The sequence below is a fragment of the Stegodyphus dumicola genome, chromosome 8 (assembly GCF_044657685.1).
Source record: "Stegodyphus dumicola isolate Sdum_Otavi_A_Nest chromosome 8, ASM4465768v1".
Classification (NCBI taxonomy): Eukaryota; Metazoa; Arthropoda; class Arachnida; order Araneae; family Eresidae; genus Stegodyphus; species Stegodyphus dumicola.
In genome coordinates this window covers 154422267-154441950 of record NC_140775.1, presented here as the reverse complement: position 1 = coordinate 154441950, position 19684 = coordinate 154422267, and the positions used below count along the sequence as shown (strand labels likewise).

At 30.7% G+C, this 19684-nt stretch overlaps 1 protein-coding gene across 8 annotated transcripts in view; it reads right to left on the bottom strand.

Annotated features, from left to right (window-relative positions):
- Positions 1 to 19684, bottom strand: part of LOC118190438 (uncharacterized) — a 165026-nt gene that overhangs the window by 13186 nt on the left and 132156 nt on the right. For 7 of the 8 annotated variants that reach the window (XM_085822613.1, XM_085822610.1, XM_085822612.1 and 4 more), the window contains 3 exons: positions 18412 to 18547; positions 12663 to 12762; positions 6326 to 6426 (listed from right to left, as the gene is read on the bottom strand). In XM_085822613.1, the coding sequence (XP_085678739.1) occupies positions 6326 to 6426; positions 12663 to 12762; positions 18412 to 18547 (337 nt within the window). The remainder of the gene's footprint in view (positions 1 to 6325; positions 6427 to 12662; positions 12763 to 18411; positions 18548 to 19684) is intronic. The other variant, XM_085822611.1, reaches the window with a different exon arrangement.

Here is a 19684-nt window from a genome sequence, read left to right as displayed (position 1 = left end):
GTGTAAGATTCTGTATGAAGGTATATAACTATATAACATCAGTAAAACTTTTTACAATTATAATAATGCTATAAATGTGCAAAATTATTAACTGCAATTTTAAAATTTCACTAAATAGTATTTTAGTTGTTTAAGCTCTTCCATTTTTTACTTTCTTGTACGAAGTAAAAAGGAAGTATTGTAATCGCGAAAAGCTTCAGGCAGCATATTTCAACGAAAATATCCACTTTGACCGCTTTCGAATGCAATTTAACGATGTTTTTGCGTGATATCTGTACATAAGGACAGCATAAAAGATTTTTTTTTCCTCCAAAAAAAACTAAAAAACCGCTTTAAAATGAATTCTGAAGAGAATTTTTCGTGGCGTCTGTACGAACGTATCTCTCATAACTCAAAAACGAGTAGCCTCAGAACATTGAAATTTTGTATATAAGACTAATATAACATGTAGATGTGCACCTCGTATTTTGGTTTCAATCAGCCGCGCCAAACGTATATAAATATATTTATAAATATATCCATTCTGTTACCCGGCTCAGTGATCTCAGTTTCTTTACTCTTATGTTTGTAAATTGTACATTTTTTGCTTTAAAAATGATTGAATTATGTTGTTTTTATCTTCCAGTTAAGGGTGGCTTTAGTAAATCTGTATGCAATATTTTTAGAATTATCAACAATTTTAAAATTGTTTAAGTGCCGCTAAGCCTAATTTGATGGCTCTTGTTTACATTTGAAACAGCTGAGTAGCGGATTTGTTGCCAATCTAGAGAAACTTAGCTTCGCAACAACAAAGATAACGCCTTCATTTATTATTTAAATCATGCTTAATCCTTTCTGGAATTTTTTCAATTAAATAAGCGTTTAAGATTTACTTCGTAATTTTTAATACAGATATTTTGAGTTTTTATGTATTTTTGCCTTGTCACGAAGTAAAAACTGAATTAATTGAATAAGAAATAATCAATCGTTTGTGAAAAACTGTTTCTTGTTTTGTTTGCTTAATTTCTTTTATATATAGTTCTAGCTTTATTATAGTATTTGAATAGAACATGTGGCAACAATTAGATAATTCTTTAAATGATATAAATTTTGTGCATTCTTAGTTACAATATGAACGAAATATAATACTGTTAAGTAAACCTAGCGCCAGAGTCTCGCTATGGTAAACAAAGTGAATTTTAAAGAATGCATTTATTCTATTGTGGTTTATGCGCTGTCGGCGAAGTAGGTTTAATTCAATCTAATAAGTTTAAATAAAATGCAAGAAAAAATGCGTATAATTTAATATTCCATACAAGGAAGTTAAGTGGTGTACACATCAGATTTTTTTTTTCCTTCAGCAGAAAGTATCCCTGCATACAAACATCTAATGTTTTCCCTTTTAACACATGGTTCATTAATTTTTTATAGTTATTAAATGAATTGTCAGTCACCTTTTGTAGCTGTTTTGGGTATATTTCTCTTATAATTTCTTCTCTATCTTTACCTATAAGGTATTCAAGTTCTCCAGCTATGTTGCTGTTCTGTTTTGTGCACCATTTATCTAAAAAAAGTTCTGAGAGTGGATTAATGAAAATTTAAGATGAAAGTTTTAATGCTTCAAGTGTTCTACATAGTCTACCTTCACTTCAATACAATGCGCAGAACATGCATACAACCATATGAAACTGTGAGAAAAGTCTTTGTTGGGGATGTTATTCCATTTGCATGTCACTGTGACTTGAATGTCGGTTACATCATAACAGTGTTGACCCTTCGTGTGATGTTTGATTTTCAAGAATAAGAAATAGTCAATCTGTGCCAATTTAAGAACACGTTTTTTTGCTAAAAATAGTACTCCAGCCATTTGAGTGGATGCATTGTCATGCAGCAAGAAGTATTTCTTCTCCTTTCGTCAATCCAGACAAACCTGCTGATTTTCCTGCATAACCGATTTATGGCACCCATGAACTGCATTTCCAGTTATGATTGTATGCCAGGAAGAAAATATGCTGTGAAACTTCAGGCAGAAGATATAGTCTTATAATTAAACATCTATCTGTAATTCCAGACAAATGACAAAACAGGGTACTATATCATAAAAGTCCTATAAACCACTTGGTGGTTCAACACATGGTAGCTAACATTCTACATAGTAACAACCACATGGTAGCTAACATTCTGACAATTTACTTCTTAGGAGAAGGGAAGGATATCTTTTTCATACCCGAATCCTTAAATGTAGCTTTTCGGAAGATGGAAGTCTAGCTTTTATGGTCTGTTATTCAAAAACCTCTAATGTCTTTATTCAGACAATGAGTAGTGAGTGACATTTTCTGGAACTGAGGCAGTTAAGTTAAAAAAAAAAAAAAAAAAAAAAAAAAAAAAAAAAAAAAACATAAAGTAATTTTATACAAATTATATTATATAAAAAATTTCTTTTGTTTACTTAATTTAATAAATACACATAACATAAATATGAATTTCTATTTAGCTTATTTTTTCTTCACTGTTCCATTCAATCTAGCTTAATTTTAGTTTTCATGAACAGTTGATGTAGTAAACAAAATAAGAGTTTACAGACTCATTATAAATGGAATCAACTGCATTAAAAAAAATCTGAAGTGGACACCACATGACTTCCTTGTATGGCCTATTAAATTATACACATTTCATTTAAACTTATTTCCACGAAATTTCATTAGAGATATATTTCTCATCCAATTAATTGAGTTCTCACTTTGCAGCAAGGAAAAATACATAAAAATTCGAAACATCTTCATTAAAAATTGTAAAATACAGAAAAACATAAAACATCAAATAAAGTTTTAAAAACATTTTGCAATTAAAATTAGTTTCTACACAAAAACAAGCAATTTGGCCAGTAGGCAGGAAGATAGATTTGTTGTTGTTATTGTTGTACACAATTGAAAGTTGAAATTTGGTCCCACTCTGCCAAAAGACACTGAAGTTGAGCACCAACTGAATTCACTATCCAACTAAGAGTTTCAAATGTAAACAAATGGTGGTCTTGTTAGGCTTAGTACCACTTAAAGAACTTTTAAATTGTTCATGATTCTACAACTATTGCATGCTGATTAACTGATTGCAGGCATAACAACCTTAACCGCAACATAACAACAACATAATCCAATCACTTTTAAAGCAAAAAATGCATAATTTACCAACATATAAGAGTAAACAAACTGAGCTCACTGAGCCAGGTAACAGAGTGTGTATATATATTTATATACAGTCAAAAGTCTTTAATCTGGATGCCCATAATCCGGAATGATCTAAAATCTGGACCTCAAAGTAAGAAACTTTCTGCGCATGCGTAAATGCATAATGCGTTTACGCATGCGCATAACACATTTACGCATGCACGTTTTATGTATAACGGACGGTATAAGCTAAACTAAAATTATCTAATTATCTATTTCAGTTAATGTTGCAGATTGCGTTGTTCCTTAATCTTCTAATTGGATTCGGCTTATTATTTTTTGCGAACTGTTAGAGCAATATTATAAAAGTAAGCTTCAACTTTCAATTATGTCAAAAGAATTTCCGATTCTGGAGCTACCAAAGGATCTACAAAGCGAAAGCATGTTTTGATGTCCATAAAACAAAAAGTGGAATTGCTGCACAAAATGGATAAAGGCATATCCTTTGTTTTTCTAACCATTCCAAAATCTGTTTATCAATTTCACGCTGCTGTGTATGTGTGGTGGTGGTGGTGGGGGTCATGGCGCGCAATGAACTGTAAGTTGATCTGTCAGCACTATCCTTATCTTCAGGGCAGATGTTTTTATTTTATTCAGCTTATAATTCCTTACTAAATGTAGTATTTCATCTCGATGTACTCCGTCTTTGATATGATTTAAATCAAATTCCTTGTCATTATAAATATCGCGAATACACATCAAATAGTTTTCTGGTTGCAATTTTCTAATTTCGACTATGCATAATGTATGCTTTACGCATGCACACGTTGAAAGAAATGTTTAATAAAGTAAACAAATAAATATAAAGCCTTTTGATAATCCAGAATCGCTGAAGTCCCGATGAGTCCGGATTAAAGACTTTTGACTGTACATTCTATTATTTGGCTCAGTGTGTATATATATTTATATACACTCTATTATTTGGCTCAGTGTGTATATATATTTACATTGCTGGCCATTAAAATTGCAACATAATGAAGGAAGCAAAAACAAAAAAGATATTTATTGAATGTGAACAGTATGGTCTGAAGACAAAATGATTAAATTTGTAAGCATTTTAGAGGTTTACAGGGTTGTGAAATTAATAGAAACAGCTGCCACCCCTGGCAGCTATAATGGGTCTTACCCCATTAAGCATGGAGTCAAACTGAGCTTGGAAGACAGAAATGGGCAACTCATTTTATGCTGCTTCAAGTCTAAGTCACACTTCATCAACCGTATTAGCTGGAAAGGGGGTGGCGGGCCTGTCTCTCAGCAACACATGACCAGATGTTTTCAATGGGTGACAGATCTGAAGACTGTGCAGGCTAGGGCATCAATCGAATACTCTGTTTCAAGGAAGGTCAGAACCCGACATGCAACGTATGGTGCGGCATTATCTTGTTGGAACATGGCCTTTGGGGACCTCGAAGATAGGCTACAACCATTGGATGTAAGATGTCAGAAATGTACCCATCTGCCTTCAAATTACCAGCTATCCATACTAGAGATATGCGTGTAGTGTACTCAGTGGCTGCCCAAACATGCCATCAGAATACTGCACGTAAAACCGTGACTCGTTTGAAAAGGCAACTTTGTGCCACTCCTGTATCTAGCTTTGTCATCTGGCACACCAGATTCGCCGTCTCTCTCTATGCTGCATTGTCAAGGGAAGCCGAAGTAATGGTCACCCTGCTGCAAACATCGACACACCATACGAGCTGATATTGGACGTGCTGCAAACATGCCCATTTCCTGACTAATGGTCCATAATGCGGTCGCACGGTTTTGCAAGGCTGGCCTTACAATTTGTTTGTCCTCTCTGATGCTAGTCATGGGAATGCCTTGAGATCCTGCATGCCATTCATGACCCTTGGCAATCCACTGATTCCATATTCGCTTGACAGTGGTTGGATGTCGACCAATGTGACTGGCGATATCACGAAACGACAATCTACACTTTTGATAGGCAATGATCCTGCCTCTATGGAATTTCCAAACTTGCTGATAAGCAATTCCTCTTTTTATTTAAGGCATAACACGATATTCTGAGAAAACGTCAACCTTATAAAGCGCTTTACAAATTAGAAATCCACTTCACAACTTTTCTTTTATGCAGTGCTTCAGATGTTGTTTCTCCCTCCTGCGGCATCTAAATGGACTGAAATACTAATCATTTTCACACCCCAACTTCTTCCTTTCATGTGATTTTTGTTGTTTGTCAGATCATTCCTTCCTAGTGTTGCAATTTTAATGGCCAGCAGTGCATACACACACACATATATGTACGTTTGGTGCAGCTAATTGCAATCCAAAAGGGGGTTACAGCTACATGTTATAGCAGTTTCGTATATAAATTTTCAACGTTCTGAAGCTAAACATTTTTTAGTTATGTGAGATACATACAGATGTCCCCCCCCCCCAAAAAAAAAATCCTCTTCTGAAACCATTTTAAATCCATTTTACAATTCCTTTTGGAAAAAAAAAAAAAAAAAAAAAAAAAAGAATCCTTTATTCTGTCCACATGCACAGATGCCACACAAAAATATCATGCAGATGGATTCAAGAATGGTCAAAATGGATATTTTCATTGAAATGTGATACTCGAAACTTTTTGCTATTGCAATACTTCCTTTATTTCGTAAAAGGAAAAAAAAAAAACTTTCTGTATTAAGACATATAATATATTGATGTATTAAAATTTATATTACTTTGAAATCCATTAATTGCCTTAAAATTGCTCGGTAAGTTAAACAATATAATTAAACTGTATACATGTATACATGTGCTTTATGATAGCATTACTCAAAACTAATTTCAAAATTTATGTATTACAATTTTAAAAAAATCATGCTATTGTTGAAATCATAAAAGTCGTTTCTGAAAAATTAATCTTCATCAAAATACTAGACATAAAACTACAACAGAAAATTTCTAATCATCTGACTTTTAAAATGGCAGTATACACATTTTTCATATGAACTGATATAACATCAACTGTTTAATCTTAACTATTTGCACAGAAAGCAGTTATAATTTTTCTTGAGTAAGGGATATGTTAAATTCCTTTATTTGATGCTCAGGTTCAAATTTATAATGACACAAATGAATTAAAATTAAGACCAAAAAGTGAATGAAAATACCTTCAGCTAAGCGTATGAGACTTTGCAACAATCTAGGTGTGGTACGTGCAGCACTTCTTCCCTCTAAAGCTCTTTGTCTTTTATAATAAGTTTGAAGTACTCTATAATAAAATGTATAAAAATGAAATTCATAAAGATTTTATTACATTATGTTTCAAAATTTCTCACCTAATTTTTTATGAAGTTCCCATACCTCTTCTCCTTTCCCCTTTCAAGAACAATTTAGCTCTGATAAAATAGTTCCAGTGTAACATCATATATACTGTATTTGCCAGCGAATAAGATGCACCCTTTTTTTATACATATATTTGAAGGATAAAACTTTATTACTGATCATTATAACGAATTTACAGTATTTTAAATACAAAGTAATACTTTCTTCAAATACCCTATCTATCTGGTAAAGAACACCTTTTAATCTTCTTCGTAAAAACCCAGGCAGTCATCTCCAGAGCTAAATGAAGAGTCACTTGAAACCTCTTCTAAATCAGCATCTAAGTCCTCATACAACAAATTGTCCTCTGTACCATCTAGTGCATTACTAATGCCACACTTCTTAAATGATTTAACCACTGTTTCTGTTTTTACAGCATCTCATGAAACTTCGACCAATTCACAAAGGATGTATCAATGTATAAGACACAGTATCGGCATATAAGAGCCAACCCCTTTTTCTGACCTATTTTCGAGAAAAAATTGCATCTTATACGCCAGTAAATACGGTATTTTCAATCAAGAAATATGTACTTTTATGATTTCTTTATTACAATTAAATGTAACTGGGGATTAAAATACAAATTTTCAATCTAGTATTTTTCAAATGTAAACTAGGGGGGGGAAGTCCAGGATGATACGTTTTCTAGAATATTATTTTTCTAAATATTATATTAAATAGAATCTTTCACTGACTTCTGTTGTAGCATGACATAATACAAAACTTCTCTCATGTTGCTAGAAATCAAAGCATGATACGGCATATTTGACCTGCATGTTACAGGAGTTAAACAGTCATCCCTTTAAAATCTCTAGATTTTTATCTTCCATTCCTCTATTTCTTTCAGAGCTAAAATGATTTCTAAAATTCTATAATACCACAATATAATTCTACAATACTCCAACATATCCTTTCCAGTTTTCAAAGGAAATTAAAATTCTGTAGTTTTTAGCATGCCTGAGGCTAGTTTGAATATTCTTGAATAATATATATATATATTTATTTATTTAAAGTTTTACATATTTACTTGAAAATTACCTCATCCCTTTTGCTAATTCTAAAGCTTGAAAACTGACGGAGAAAAATTACTGTTTTTGAAGGGAGAAATTGGAAGATTGTATATAATGAAAATTAATATGCTACTTAATGAAAAATACAAAATAAATAACATATAAGATTTACTGGAAAGTTCTGTCCGATAACGTTGTGTCAAGTCTTAACATGCATGCTGTTTGAGACACATATGGCCCTCTCTCTTTATCGCTGCATTTATAAACATACGCTCCTCTAAATTAACAAAAACAAAAGTATCTCATATTATTTTTAAGTGAGATGTGATTGTTTAAACATGGCTACTGATAAAGTTCATTTACAACACTGTATTTTATATGAATTCCAACAAGGAAGAAATGTCACAGAAGCATGTTGAAATTTAGTGATGGTTTTTGGTACATATGCAGTTTTGGATAGATGGGCAGGAGATTGTTCGAAAATTTTGAAGCGGGGGGGGGATTTTGACTTTAATGATAAGCCATGCTCTGGGTAGTCAATCTTTGATAGATGATGATATTATCAAGACCATGAGAGAGCAAGATCCTTTTTCTGACAACACTGGGAGATAGCAGAAAAGCTTAATTTAGCTAAACAAACCATTTCAGACGACATTTGGAAATTAGGATTGGTTTATAAATATTCCAGATGAGTGCCTCATGAGCTGTGTGAGAAACATTTGCATGATCAAGTCATCATAAGCTTCCTTGGTAAAGCTTGACTTGATCATTTGCATGATGCAAAAAGGAACCTTTTTGGGCCAGATGATAACTGAAGATGAAAAATGGGTTACTCACAAAAACATTGTTAGGAAAACACTGTTAGGATTACCTACAAAAACATTGTTTTGTTACCTACAGAAGCATTGTTAGGCTATACTGTGAGCCCAACAACCTGCTTCTGCCACTTCTAAACCAAGTTTCAGCCTGAATAATAGAATGTTGCATATATAGTGAGACATCAAAGGAACAATACATTACAAGCTTTCGAAATCTAAAGAAAAGCTCAATTCAGAGAGACATTGTATGCAAATGGACGGTCTAAACAATGGAGCCAAAGAAAAGAGGCCAGTGATGTTCAATAGGAAGCACATCATACTGCATCATGATAATGACAGACCACATGCTGCTGCTTTGGTGACTCCTTAGAAAATCACAAAGCTCTGCTGGGAAATTTTGCCACCATGCTCCTCAGACAAAGCACTCTCCAATTATTACTTGTTTCTCTCCTTGCAAAAATTTGCCAAAGGAAGAAAATTCAAAACTGAAGAAGATGTAAACACTACTTGAGTTTTTCACCTTTAAGGACAAGACATTTTTCAAAAATAGTAGTTACAAATTACCATCACTCACACTGGTAAGATGTCATAATTAATGATAAATAAAAGTATTGTAAAATAAACATTACTAAAGGTATCAAAAATTCATTATTTCCTTTCATTTTCCACATTTCCTTTCACTTAATATCTAGTCAAGATAAAGTTCAACTCCAAACTTTATCCTAGTTTTTAAAAGCATTCATTCTAGCAAATTTTAGCATTTAGCACTCCTTATTACTTAGTTAGGTATCATCAAAAAAATTACAGAAGACCTCCATTTTAAAATGCCTGAAGTTCTTGATCATGAAATCAAAACACAGATACATGATAACTATACAATTTAACATCAGCATCTGTAATATTCTATGTTCAGAAATGAACCTGAGGGAGTAAGAAAATGGGAGTAACATTTGACCAGGGCTGTGGAGTCGGGTAGTTTTTGGGTAAAAGGAGTCGGAGTTGGAGTCGCTAAAAAACATGTCGACTCCGACTCCAGTTTTTGTTCAACAGTTTGAATTTGAAATGAAATTAAAGTGAATTGAAAAAAAAAATTAATGATAAACTGAGTTAATATTTTTATTTATGAACTATATACATTAATAAATAGTTATTTTCCATTTTATTGGCATATTAGTAAATAAATATAAGGGAGCAGGATGGACGTGATATTTGCCATTATTGATTAAACTGATTAATTTAGTTACTAATCTCATTGGTGAATTTAGGTAAGCAGCAAGAACTTCCAAAATTGATGCCATTCTTAGGAAGCGAGCAGGAAAAGGAGCAACGCAATGGAGAAGTACATATTTGATGATATAGTGGTTGTTAGGATTAAGAACTTTTTCAGAAAATGTAAATAACCCTAATATTTCACCAACAGAAAGACTGTGGAATGATCTTGCGGAATTGGAAACTCCTCTTTCTATACCATATATAGCCACCAAAAAACTACAATCTGAAGAATTAAAAAGAGGCAAGACTGGAAGAATGAGATGTTGTTCTTTCTGAAATGGAAGGTTTATTGCAAAAGGAATCATTTCTTCAATGAATAAAAGAGAAACTAGTTTGCTAGACAGAAAGATCATGCTGGATTCAATATATGTAGATCCAAAATGCTGAATTTTGCTGGATGACAAACAAATTAAAAAGGCAAAGAAAGCCATCTAGGAACTTTCATTAAGAATGAAATTATTCTCAGAACAACTGGAGTATTCAAATCAGGACAGTCAAACTGCAGAATATTGCAACTGAGTTTCTATCATCCTCTTCCACTGATGAATTAGATTTTGAGAAATATTTGGATTATATTGAAAAGGCTAAGGCAAAACAAATGAAAATAAAGAATCAAGAGTCTTTAGATATTAAAATGAAAAAATACAAACAAGATTTATACACGGCCTTTGAAGAAATAGATAAATATGACTGCTCTTGGAAGACACTTCTTTTAGAACTTATAAAAATCTATCCTGAAAAGTTAAAGGAAGTAGCCCTAACAGTAACAACTCTTCTTCCTACTTCCTTCTTCTTAAGTCAGTGTCAAAAGACTCTTCTCAGTTCTGAAGTTTATCAAATCGGATCTATGGTCCTCTAACAAAGAAGATCTTGCCGAAGTTTTACTGTTTCTTAGAAATTACTAATGCCAGTTTTTCCATTTCATAATAAATGCTAATTAATATAAAAAATTTGCTTTGCATCAATTTTTTTCTGTAGCATCTATTACTTCTTTTATATTAAAAAAATAAGCTGTGCCCATGTGTATATGTTTACATATACATGAAGGAGTCGGAATTATTAAAATTCCAGGAGTCGGAGTCGGTCATTTTCCCTGCCGACTCCACAGCTCTGCATTTGACTCTATAACTTTTTTAGTTGATCTATAACTTTTTTTCAGTTGAAAGAGGGGTAAAAAAAAAAAAAAAAAAAAAAAAAAAAAAAAAAAAAAAAGACTTTGAAAAGACCTGCTAAAGAACAGCCCAAAAGTATGAGATCTGGAAGGACAGATGCGCCAAGTTATTAAAGTTGTACCAAGATGGAACTTTTGTTAAAGAGTTATAAATGATGTACATAGAATGAAAAAGGAATTGGCTATAATTGAAAGAAATGGTATGTTTTTGAAGACATTATACAGAATTGTGATGATGTGTATTGCAATTTTTCACCAAATATAAGGATCATTTTCTCCTAAAGGTGTTTCCAATTATATTTTGTCCTTCAAATATGCGTTTAGAGATATTACAAAAGAAAATCCTTGATATTGCTCACTGTGAAAAGATCACAAAATTTCAATATGTGCTCATGTCACCCCCTCCCCCCCAAAAAAAAACATTGGAGCAGCATGGGAAAATGCCAGAGCATAGAAACAAATAAATTGTCATCAAAAAGAATGTATGCTGACAAATGTGAAATCAGGCAACTTTAAAATGTTAGATAACACATCCAATAAAATATCTAAAAGATTTGCTTCTCTTACTAACTTTGAATCTGTGGTCTTCTGAAGGAAAAGAACTTTATAATTCTAATTTCTCTGAAACTATTCTAAATAAATAGCAACAATAATGTATCATTATAAGTGAAGCTTAACAAATTATCTTCATGCATCCTCTCGATACAAACTTCAAATGCATCAGCAGAACAACCATTTCCAGCAGAGAAAAACTGATAATTATATTAGAGTAATTCAGTCACAAGAGAGATTAACTGTACTTAGCATTATTTATTGAAATACTTTTTTCTCGAAAGTTACAGCATGAAGATATTATAAAGGGATTTACTATTCCAAATATAATGGCAGATTTCACATTCAAATAATTTTAATTCCAATTAATATGATCAAAATGATATTTTTAGATTTTTAATTGTATCCTAGACATTCAAGTCTATACTGCTATTTAAACAAAACCATATTATTTGTGTATCTCCAATGTAAATTATTTATTAATATTAATAGATTTCATAACACACAGAAACCGAAAACTGGTGAGTTTCAAATTTTTATTATTTATACTGTATAGTCATACTTATGTATTAATATATAAACACATAATAATTAAATATTTTATATGCATTATGCTAATCCTAATTCAGTAATATAGACATTTTTTTAAAATTTTGTATTAACAGCAAACCTTTTACAAAAAGACAAGGATATACACCTGGCAATGTGGCTCTGTGATCCTGCAAGGCTGCCAGAAAAATATGTCTGTCCTCTCAGGCACTAGTGGCCCAAGACCACTGAGATCCTAAATGGCATTCAGAATGTATTCACCTGATAGTCGCTGGACCCTGATCAACACCAGCAGCAATGTCATGGAATTGTTGCTGGTATAAACCATGCTCCTGATAAGTTACAATACTGCCAAGATTTAATTCCGACAAATGCTGATGGGAGATTCGCCTTCTTACATGACCTTTATATAAACAACTAATGTTCAAATGCAATACCCAAATGGGAAACATTTTGTGCAATTTCCCCATTTATACACAATGTAGATAGCATTAATTATGTAGATAGCACTTTGTGCACATATGCTGGGATGTTAATCATTCTCATATACCACAATATGAATGATCAGCAGTATATTTAAACTTTGCTTTAAACTGTTTTTCATTCTGCTAATAAATGTGAAAATAGAGTACTCAGTATTTTGAACATATTTGTATTGAATAAACATTTTTTTAGTAATTTAATAAAATTTGAATACCAGTACATGGTTTAAAATTTACTAAAATCTAAATAGCAAAAAATAGTGACTCACTTTTCACACTCTGGTGTTATTCTTGGATTTATGTACCGGATTAAAGAGAAATAACTTTTCATTTTTGTAACTGACCACAAAGAATCAGTATTTGTTCCTGCTGTAAAATATATTTAATTAGTTTCTCAGCTTACAGAAACAATTTATAACGCTACATAAAAATTAATATTTTGATATTCCATTTATAAAATTTTCACACGGCATTCAAAGTACAATCAAGCTTCAATGATTGTAAAGAGACAAAAGAAAATTATAATTAGCCAAAGGAGATCCTAATTCAATGTTAAGCACGATAAGCATAGCAAAATATTTATTTTTTAATTATTTTAATTTACTTAACCCTTCTATAATTTAAGATGCATGATGCAAAAACATCTTAATTTTGTTTTAAACATGATGTACAAAACAAAAACCTGAAATCCTTATCTGTACTTAGCTGTTTTATAGTTTAAGAACACATGCCAAAAATATCATTAAAAAGGATTTTAATAATACTTTGCTTAGTTTCACATTTTAAAGCAATATTGTCCACTGCCTTACCAGCTTCTTGCTCACATCAAATATCATTTAATAATTTTTACACATTGTTACTTATATCAGCAGAAGTGAATTTTAAATTAATTTTACCTATTTTGTTTTTAGAGTTGGATGACTCCAAATTTGCACTCTTTTCATCATGAATGATGAACTGTTTGCAACTTACATTAATCTATAATTTTTTTACTTGTTTTTTAACTGCTATCTTAGTTACTGCTTTACTTGCTTTTTTTTACTTAGTTCCATAACACCCAGAACATTAATTTTTAGTCTGTTAGCATCATATCCAGAAAATTTCAGAAATAGCAAAATAGAACTTTAACTGTATTGAGTCAGTTACTACAGTTTACTTATATAATTAAGTAGAAACATTATTTTCATGTTTCTCACATAGCTAAGACATGGCTAAGCAAAGAAATAGTTTTTGTGAGGCAAAATCTTTTTATTCTTTCATTCCCATCCCCCCCAAAAAAAAATTCGTAAGGAAAGATAAAAATAGAAAAGTTGAATGAAACTGTAGCACATTTTAGTGCACGAATGCACAAAAGAAACTAATTTTTGTTAAGTGATATCATTAATTAGGATAAATCCTTTGCTAAATCAGGAATAATTCCACATTAGTTTTAGGACACTTCAGCTGTAAAACAGAATTTTCAGGAAATTATTGTTGAGTTGGAAATTATTGTAGAGTTGGATTTTACTTAAAATTGATTTTATACTACAAATAGCTGAAGAAATTTAATTTCTATAGGATTCTCGTTAAAATTTAGCTTTTAAGTTCTCTGAACTTTGCATGACCAAACAATGATGAAATAATACTCAAATTACAATTTGCAACTGAATAATTCAATGCATATAATAAGCTTTAAAAGAAAAAAGAAGAACATTATAAAATCTAATTCATCTTACTCATTGTGAAGCAAATAAGTAAGCTTTTAAAAAATATTGAAAAATAATTTTGTAAATATCATTCACTATAAGTATTATTCCCGTGGTTCAAAATAAAACTGAAAAACAAAGAAATTCACTTGCCTGGAAAATGTGTTAAATTGCCTGGAAAACGTGTTACACGTGACAGTTGTATACTACTACAATGCTCAACCACATACAATGGTTACTTCTGAATTACATCACATATTTTTGCAAAAATATTGTACTGATTAGCAAAATTAACTAGTTCACAATAATCATATAGTGCTTTGATGACTTTTTAAATTATGTCTTTTTTAACAATCTACAGCTTTTATAAAAGCATTTTATATTTAATTTATATATATATACTTTTCTCCCCTTCAAAGGTTTCCCACCAAAATCAAATTTTTGTTTTTCCTGATTTTCCATGACCAAACTGAATAGTTTCCCAGGCCAAAAATGATGAACTAATTATCAAATTAAGTATGAGTAAGATAATAACGTTATGTATTTGCTAAAAAACACATTGCAGCAAATAAGAAATTAAAAAAAAATTTTTTTGGCCTGTCTTTATTCATTATTGTAAAGCAAATGAAAGAGCAATTACATTTCTAAAGAGAGAAGTAACAATTGCTTATTAGCCTATAAGAAGAATATCATAAAATTATATCAAATATGAAATGAGTAAAATACTTCCTATAAGAAAAACAAAGACTACGATAATTCTTCATCCGCTTTCTTCTTAAGAAGGCCAGTTTATAAAAGTTATCTTAGTTTCTGCTATTAAGTTAACATTTAAAATATGAAACTTTTTTTTATTTAATAGGGTTGATCTAGACTTTTTTTAAATTCTTTTATTTTCTGGAAAAAAAAAAAAATTCTAATTTTTTTCTGACTGAAAAATATTTGTATTTTCCCTGGCTCCCCCCCCCCACATAAGGGAATTTCTGTTTTCATTTCTTTCATGCTGTGAACAAAATTTTCCTACAAATAAGCCACATATTATTATCATGAAATTTTATAAAATGGCATCTTTTTATCAGAACATTAGATATGCTTCCTGCTGATATTTTATTAAAAATTACTCTGTGAACAACAAACCTACTTCTTCATTTGCTTTCCTTCAAGAGCAATAACTTTTGTTTATTCTCACTATTAAAAATATGAACATTATATGAAATGATTAATTTGTACTGTACTTTTCCTCCTTTTTACTTCTCTAACTTTGAGGGGGGGGAGTTAAAAAATTTTCCTGACTTTCCGAGATTTTACAGGTTTCTGTTCTAGGATATTAAATTTTTTAAATGTCTTGTGTTTAGATAGATTTCACAGATATTTTCACAGATATTATTCACAGATATTTTCACAAATTTATATTCACAGATTTAGTAAATGATGATTTATCATGAACAAGGTTATTATAAGTTTTTACAGATCTTTGCCACGAATAATAAATTTTATAACAATATTTTACACATAATCAGCCACGGAAGAAAAAGAGTTTATTGCATTATAGAAATACATAATTTAATACAAAAATATGAATAATAAAAATACTAAAAAGTTTGTTTATAGTATATACACAAAAATGTTTCGTTAAAAATACACATATCTATCATGTAGCTTTACTTCTGTCATAGTTCTACATGCTGAGGTTAAAAACAATTCATGTTTGAAGGTTACTTATTCACAATAGTCAGCTGCTAATTTTTTTTTCATTTAACCTCTTTAACAAATAAATTTACCTTTTATAATCGAACTTCATCATAGTATGAAATTGTTCATTTTTTCAACATGAAGCAAATCTAAGAAACATAACTAAATAATATATACCAGTGGTATTCATACTTTATAGCAGTGCGAGGGAATAAAAATGCAAATGATCCCCAAAACTAATTTCGTGATCCCAATTCAGAGTGTCGACTTTTTATTATATAGCATAAATTCAGATTTTGTACGATTTTTATTCACTTTGCAACCCCACTATAAATTTTTGCGACCCCAAGTGGGGTCAGGACCCATAGTTTGAATACCACTGATATTTTAATTGCTTTTTAGAGGCAAAATAACTTCATATACCAATAAAATATAATTAAAAAAAAACTTTATACAATAATCTTCAGTAAATGAATATCACCATAGCAAGTGAACATACAGAAAATCAGTTAGCAGTATAGTAAAGTCCCCATATAGTTTACTTAAAATATTTCTTTCCATAAAGTTAATATTAAAATAATAAATTCGTGTGTGGAGAAATACCTAAATAATATCAAAAGAAAGTTATTTAATCAGCTATTTTTAATGTATAAAAATCTGAAATATAAATTCTGGAAATCTGAAATCTATATCAATAAAAGGAAGTGAATATTGAGATAGTAGAATATTTAGTTATTCACACAAGACAGGACCAATCTCAATTTGTATAAGCAAAAATTTGGATGTATAGATTAAGCAAAATAGATTCCAGACACCCCCCCCCTTCCCCGCTGCTAAATCTCATGTGTCTCTTAGAGTGGTAAAGGTAATTACTGAATTGCTATAAAATGGGTAGTGTTCTTTGTTCTGTTCGTTTTGAGACCATAACAAGAATTCCTTTTAGGCATTTAACTGGAATAAGTGCAGAATAATCTTGCTGCTCTAACTAATCCATAGCTTTCTCAAAACATTCCAAAAGTTCAGTATTTGAACACTTGGAGCATTATAGTAACAACCGTTTTCATTTTCGCCAACTTTTATTCATTTTAAATATACGACAATGTCCTCACAAGCATTTTAAATTTAATCTATATGATCATTGCATCATTTTTAACTACTTATTCATTTCATTTTCCTTATAATTTGGGTTTCTTCCAGTTTCTTTCGTAATGTCCATTCTCTGATATTCATTATTACTAACTAAATCATTTAATATCTTATTTTATGATTCTGATAGATGATTTGAAGATGAAACATGAATGTTGAGGTAATTGGTCAATTTGAAAAATTAATATTTTTCTATACATATCACAATCGGAGTATACATCTCAAGATATATATGTTTTTAAATATATCTTAATTGAAGCAGAGACTACTACAGTCAAAAGTCGTTAATTCGGACACCCATAATTCGGAATGATCTATAATCCGGACATCAAAACTAAAAACTTTCTGCGCATGCGCCGCGTTGACATATGCGCATAGGCGTTTACGCATGCGCCTAAGACCTTTTACGACTGCGCATATCAGTGTGCGCAAGTGCAGAATACGTTTTCGCGTGCGCGTTTTATGTATAATGGACGTATAAGCAAAAATTATCTAATTATCTATTTCAGTTAATGTTGATGATTGCGTTGTTCCTTAATTTTCGAATTGGATCCGGCTTATTATTTTTTGCAGACTGTAAGAGCAATTTTATAAAAGTAAGCTTAAACTTTCGATTATATCAAATAGAATTTCCGATATATATTTGTTAATATGTAAAGGATCTAAAGCGAAAGTATGTTTTGAAATCTGAAATCTGTTTATCAATTTCACGCTGCTCGGCGGGGGGGAACGCCGCGCCGCGGCGGGCGCGTAATGAATTGGAAGTTGATTTGTCAGCACTATCCTTATCTTCAGCGCAGATGTTTTTATTTGGCTTATAATTCCTTACCAAATGTAGTATTTCATCTCGATATGCTCCGTCTTTGATATGATTTAAAACAAGTTCCTGGTCATTATAATTCGCTTCCGATAGCGAAAAAAAGTAACAGAGGTTATTGAAAGCGAAAAAATTTCGATTGACAAATTAGTCGGTGTTCTTGACACAGCAATTATAGGACTTGAACAGCGGAACTTTGTAACTGAACAAGAAATTATGTCTGTTTAATAGAATTAAAGAGAAAGTATTATCACATGAAACGAAGCAAAGCTTAAACAACTTACATTAAAAGAAATGTTTAATAAAGTAAACAAATAAATATTAAGCTTTTTCTTTTTGCAAATTTTGATATCCTTTAGATCATAATTGTTCTTTATTTCATAAATTACGGTTTCATATTTTTAATTTTAGAATTTCTGCATGCCATCTTACGAGATTTAAACTGATGATCTATAATCCGGAAAAATCGATAATCCGGAATCGCCGAAGTCCCGACGAGTCCGGATTAACGACTTTTGACTGTATTCCTTAAAGCTAATTTTGGAAAAAAAAAAAAAAAAAAAAAAAAAAAATTAAATAGTTCATTAAAAATCAAATTACTTATTCATTTACTTAGGTTAAAATATTAATGTACCTATTAAAGACAGATACAGACATTATAATGAAATCAAAAATAATTACCTAAAATATTTTTCCCATTCAAAATGTAAGATGAAACCATTTCATCCCAATTTCTATCAAATGTATCTAACAACACTAAAATAATATCAAATCGACTTAATAATGGACTTCCCAGAGCCGTATTTTCAGGCAAACTCTATAAAAAGCAGAAAAGTTTTATTTTCAGAGGGAAAATAACAAAGTGTATATATAAAAGCCACAATTTACATATAAAAATAATTAAGTGTGCTAAGATTATATATATATTATTTTATCATTTTAATAACTTTTTAATTTCCTCTTGAAAAGTTCAAGTGAGTTTTAAGTTTTAAATTATTTTTACAAATACTTAATAAGAGAAGCTTATTAATTTAACAAACAAAAATCATACTGAAATGATATGGTTAATGAATGACTGAAGAAAAATAATAATCCCTAATATATTCTCATTAGTTTTAAGAGAATTATTATAGCCCTTGTATATGGATGATAATTTTAATAGCATATTTATAAAATCATACTGTTACGAATTTTGTATTTAGATAGCTAATTTTTGTAGAATTATAAATAAAATTGTTGTCTTTTCCTGTGCAATGCAGCACGAGACAAATTTTAAGACAAAGCTATACCGGATAAGTAAAAAGGAGCATGTGCATTTAACATTGAATAAATGGATATTTCGGTAATTTGTATTGAAAACGAATAAATGTAACTGGCCACTATGTTGGATGTAACCATAATTATATCCTCTTATTGCTTTCCAAAAATCTTGAGAAGCAGAAAGTACTAGAAATATCTCGCAACCAGTTGAAATCTATAAAAGGTCGGAGAGAGAGCATTTTAGTTAGTTGCTTAGTTACTGTTGTAGCAAGTTATTATTTCCATGTGAAATGAGATATCTGAATTAAAATTCTCTTTAGATATGTTTTGCATTGTGTTGTATTTTAACGTTTTTAGTAGTTTGAAGTATAACTATTGATTATATTGTGTGATATTGTGAACACTTGCACGAATATCTCTGAAGAAAATTCCAGCATTCTAAAATATTTCTTTTCATAAGAATTAATTTTATTAACCTATTATTGGACATGTGCATTCAATCTATTACAAACCCATATGCACACAACAATATTATCTTTATAATGGCATGTATGCATCTGTTGTAGACAGATGAAATAGCATCATTTGTTTGTAGCATATAATAACATACATCAAATTAAAAACATTTTTTGATTATGAACTTTAACTATGCTTCCCAAAAAAGGGGGGAAGGGGAAAAAACTGCAGAGTTATT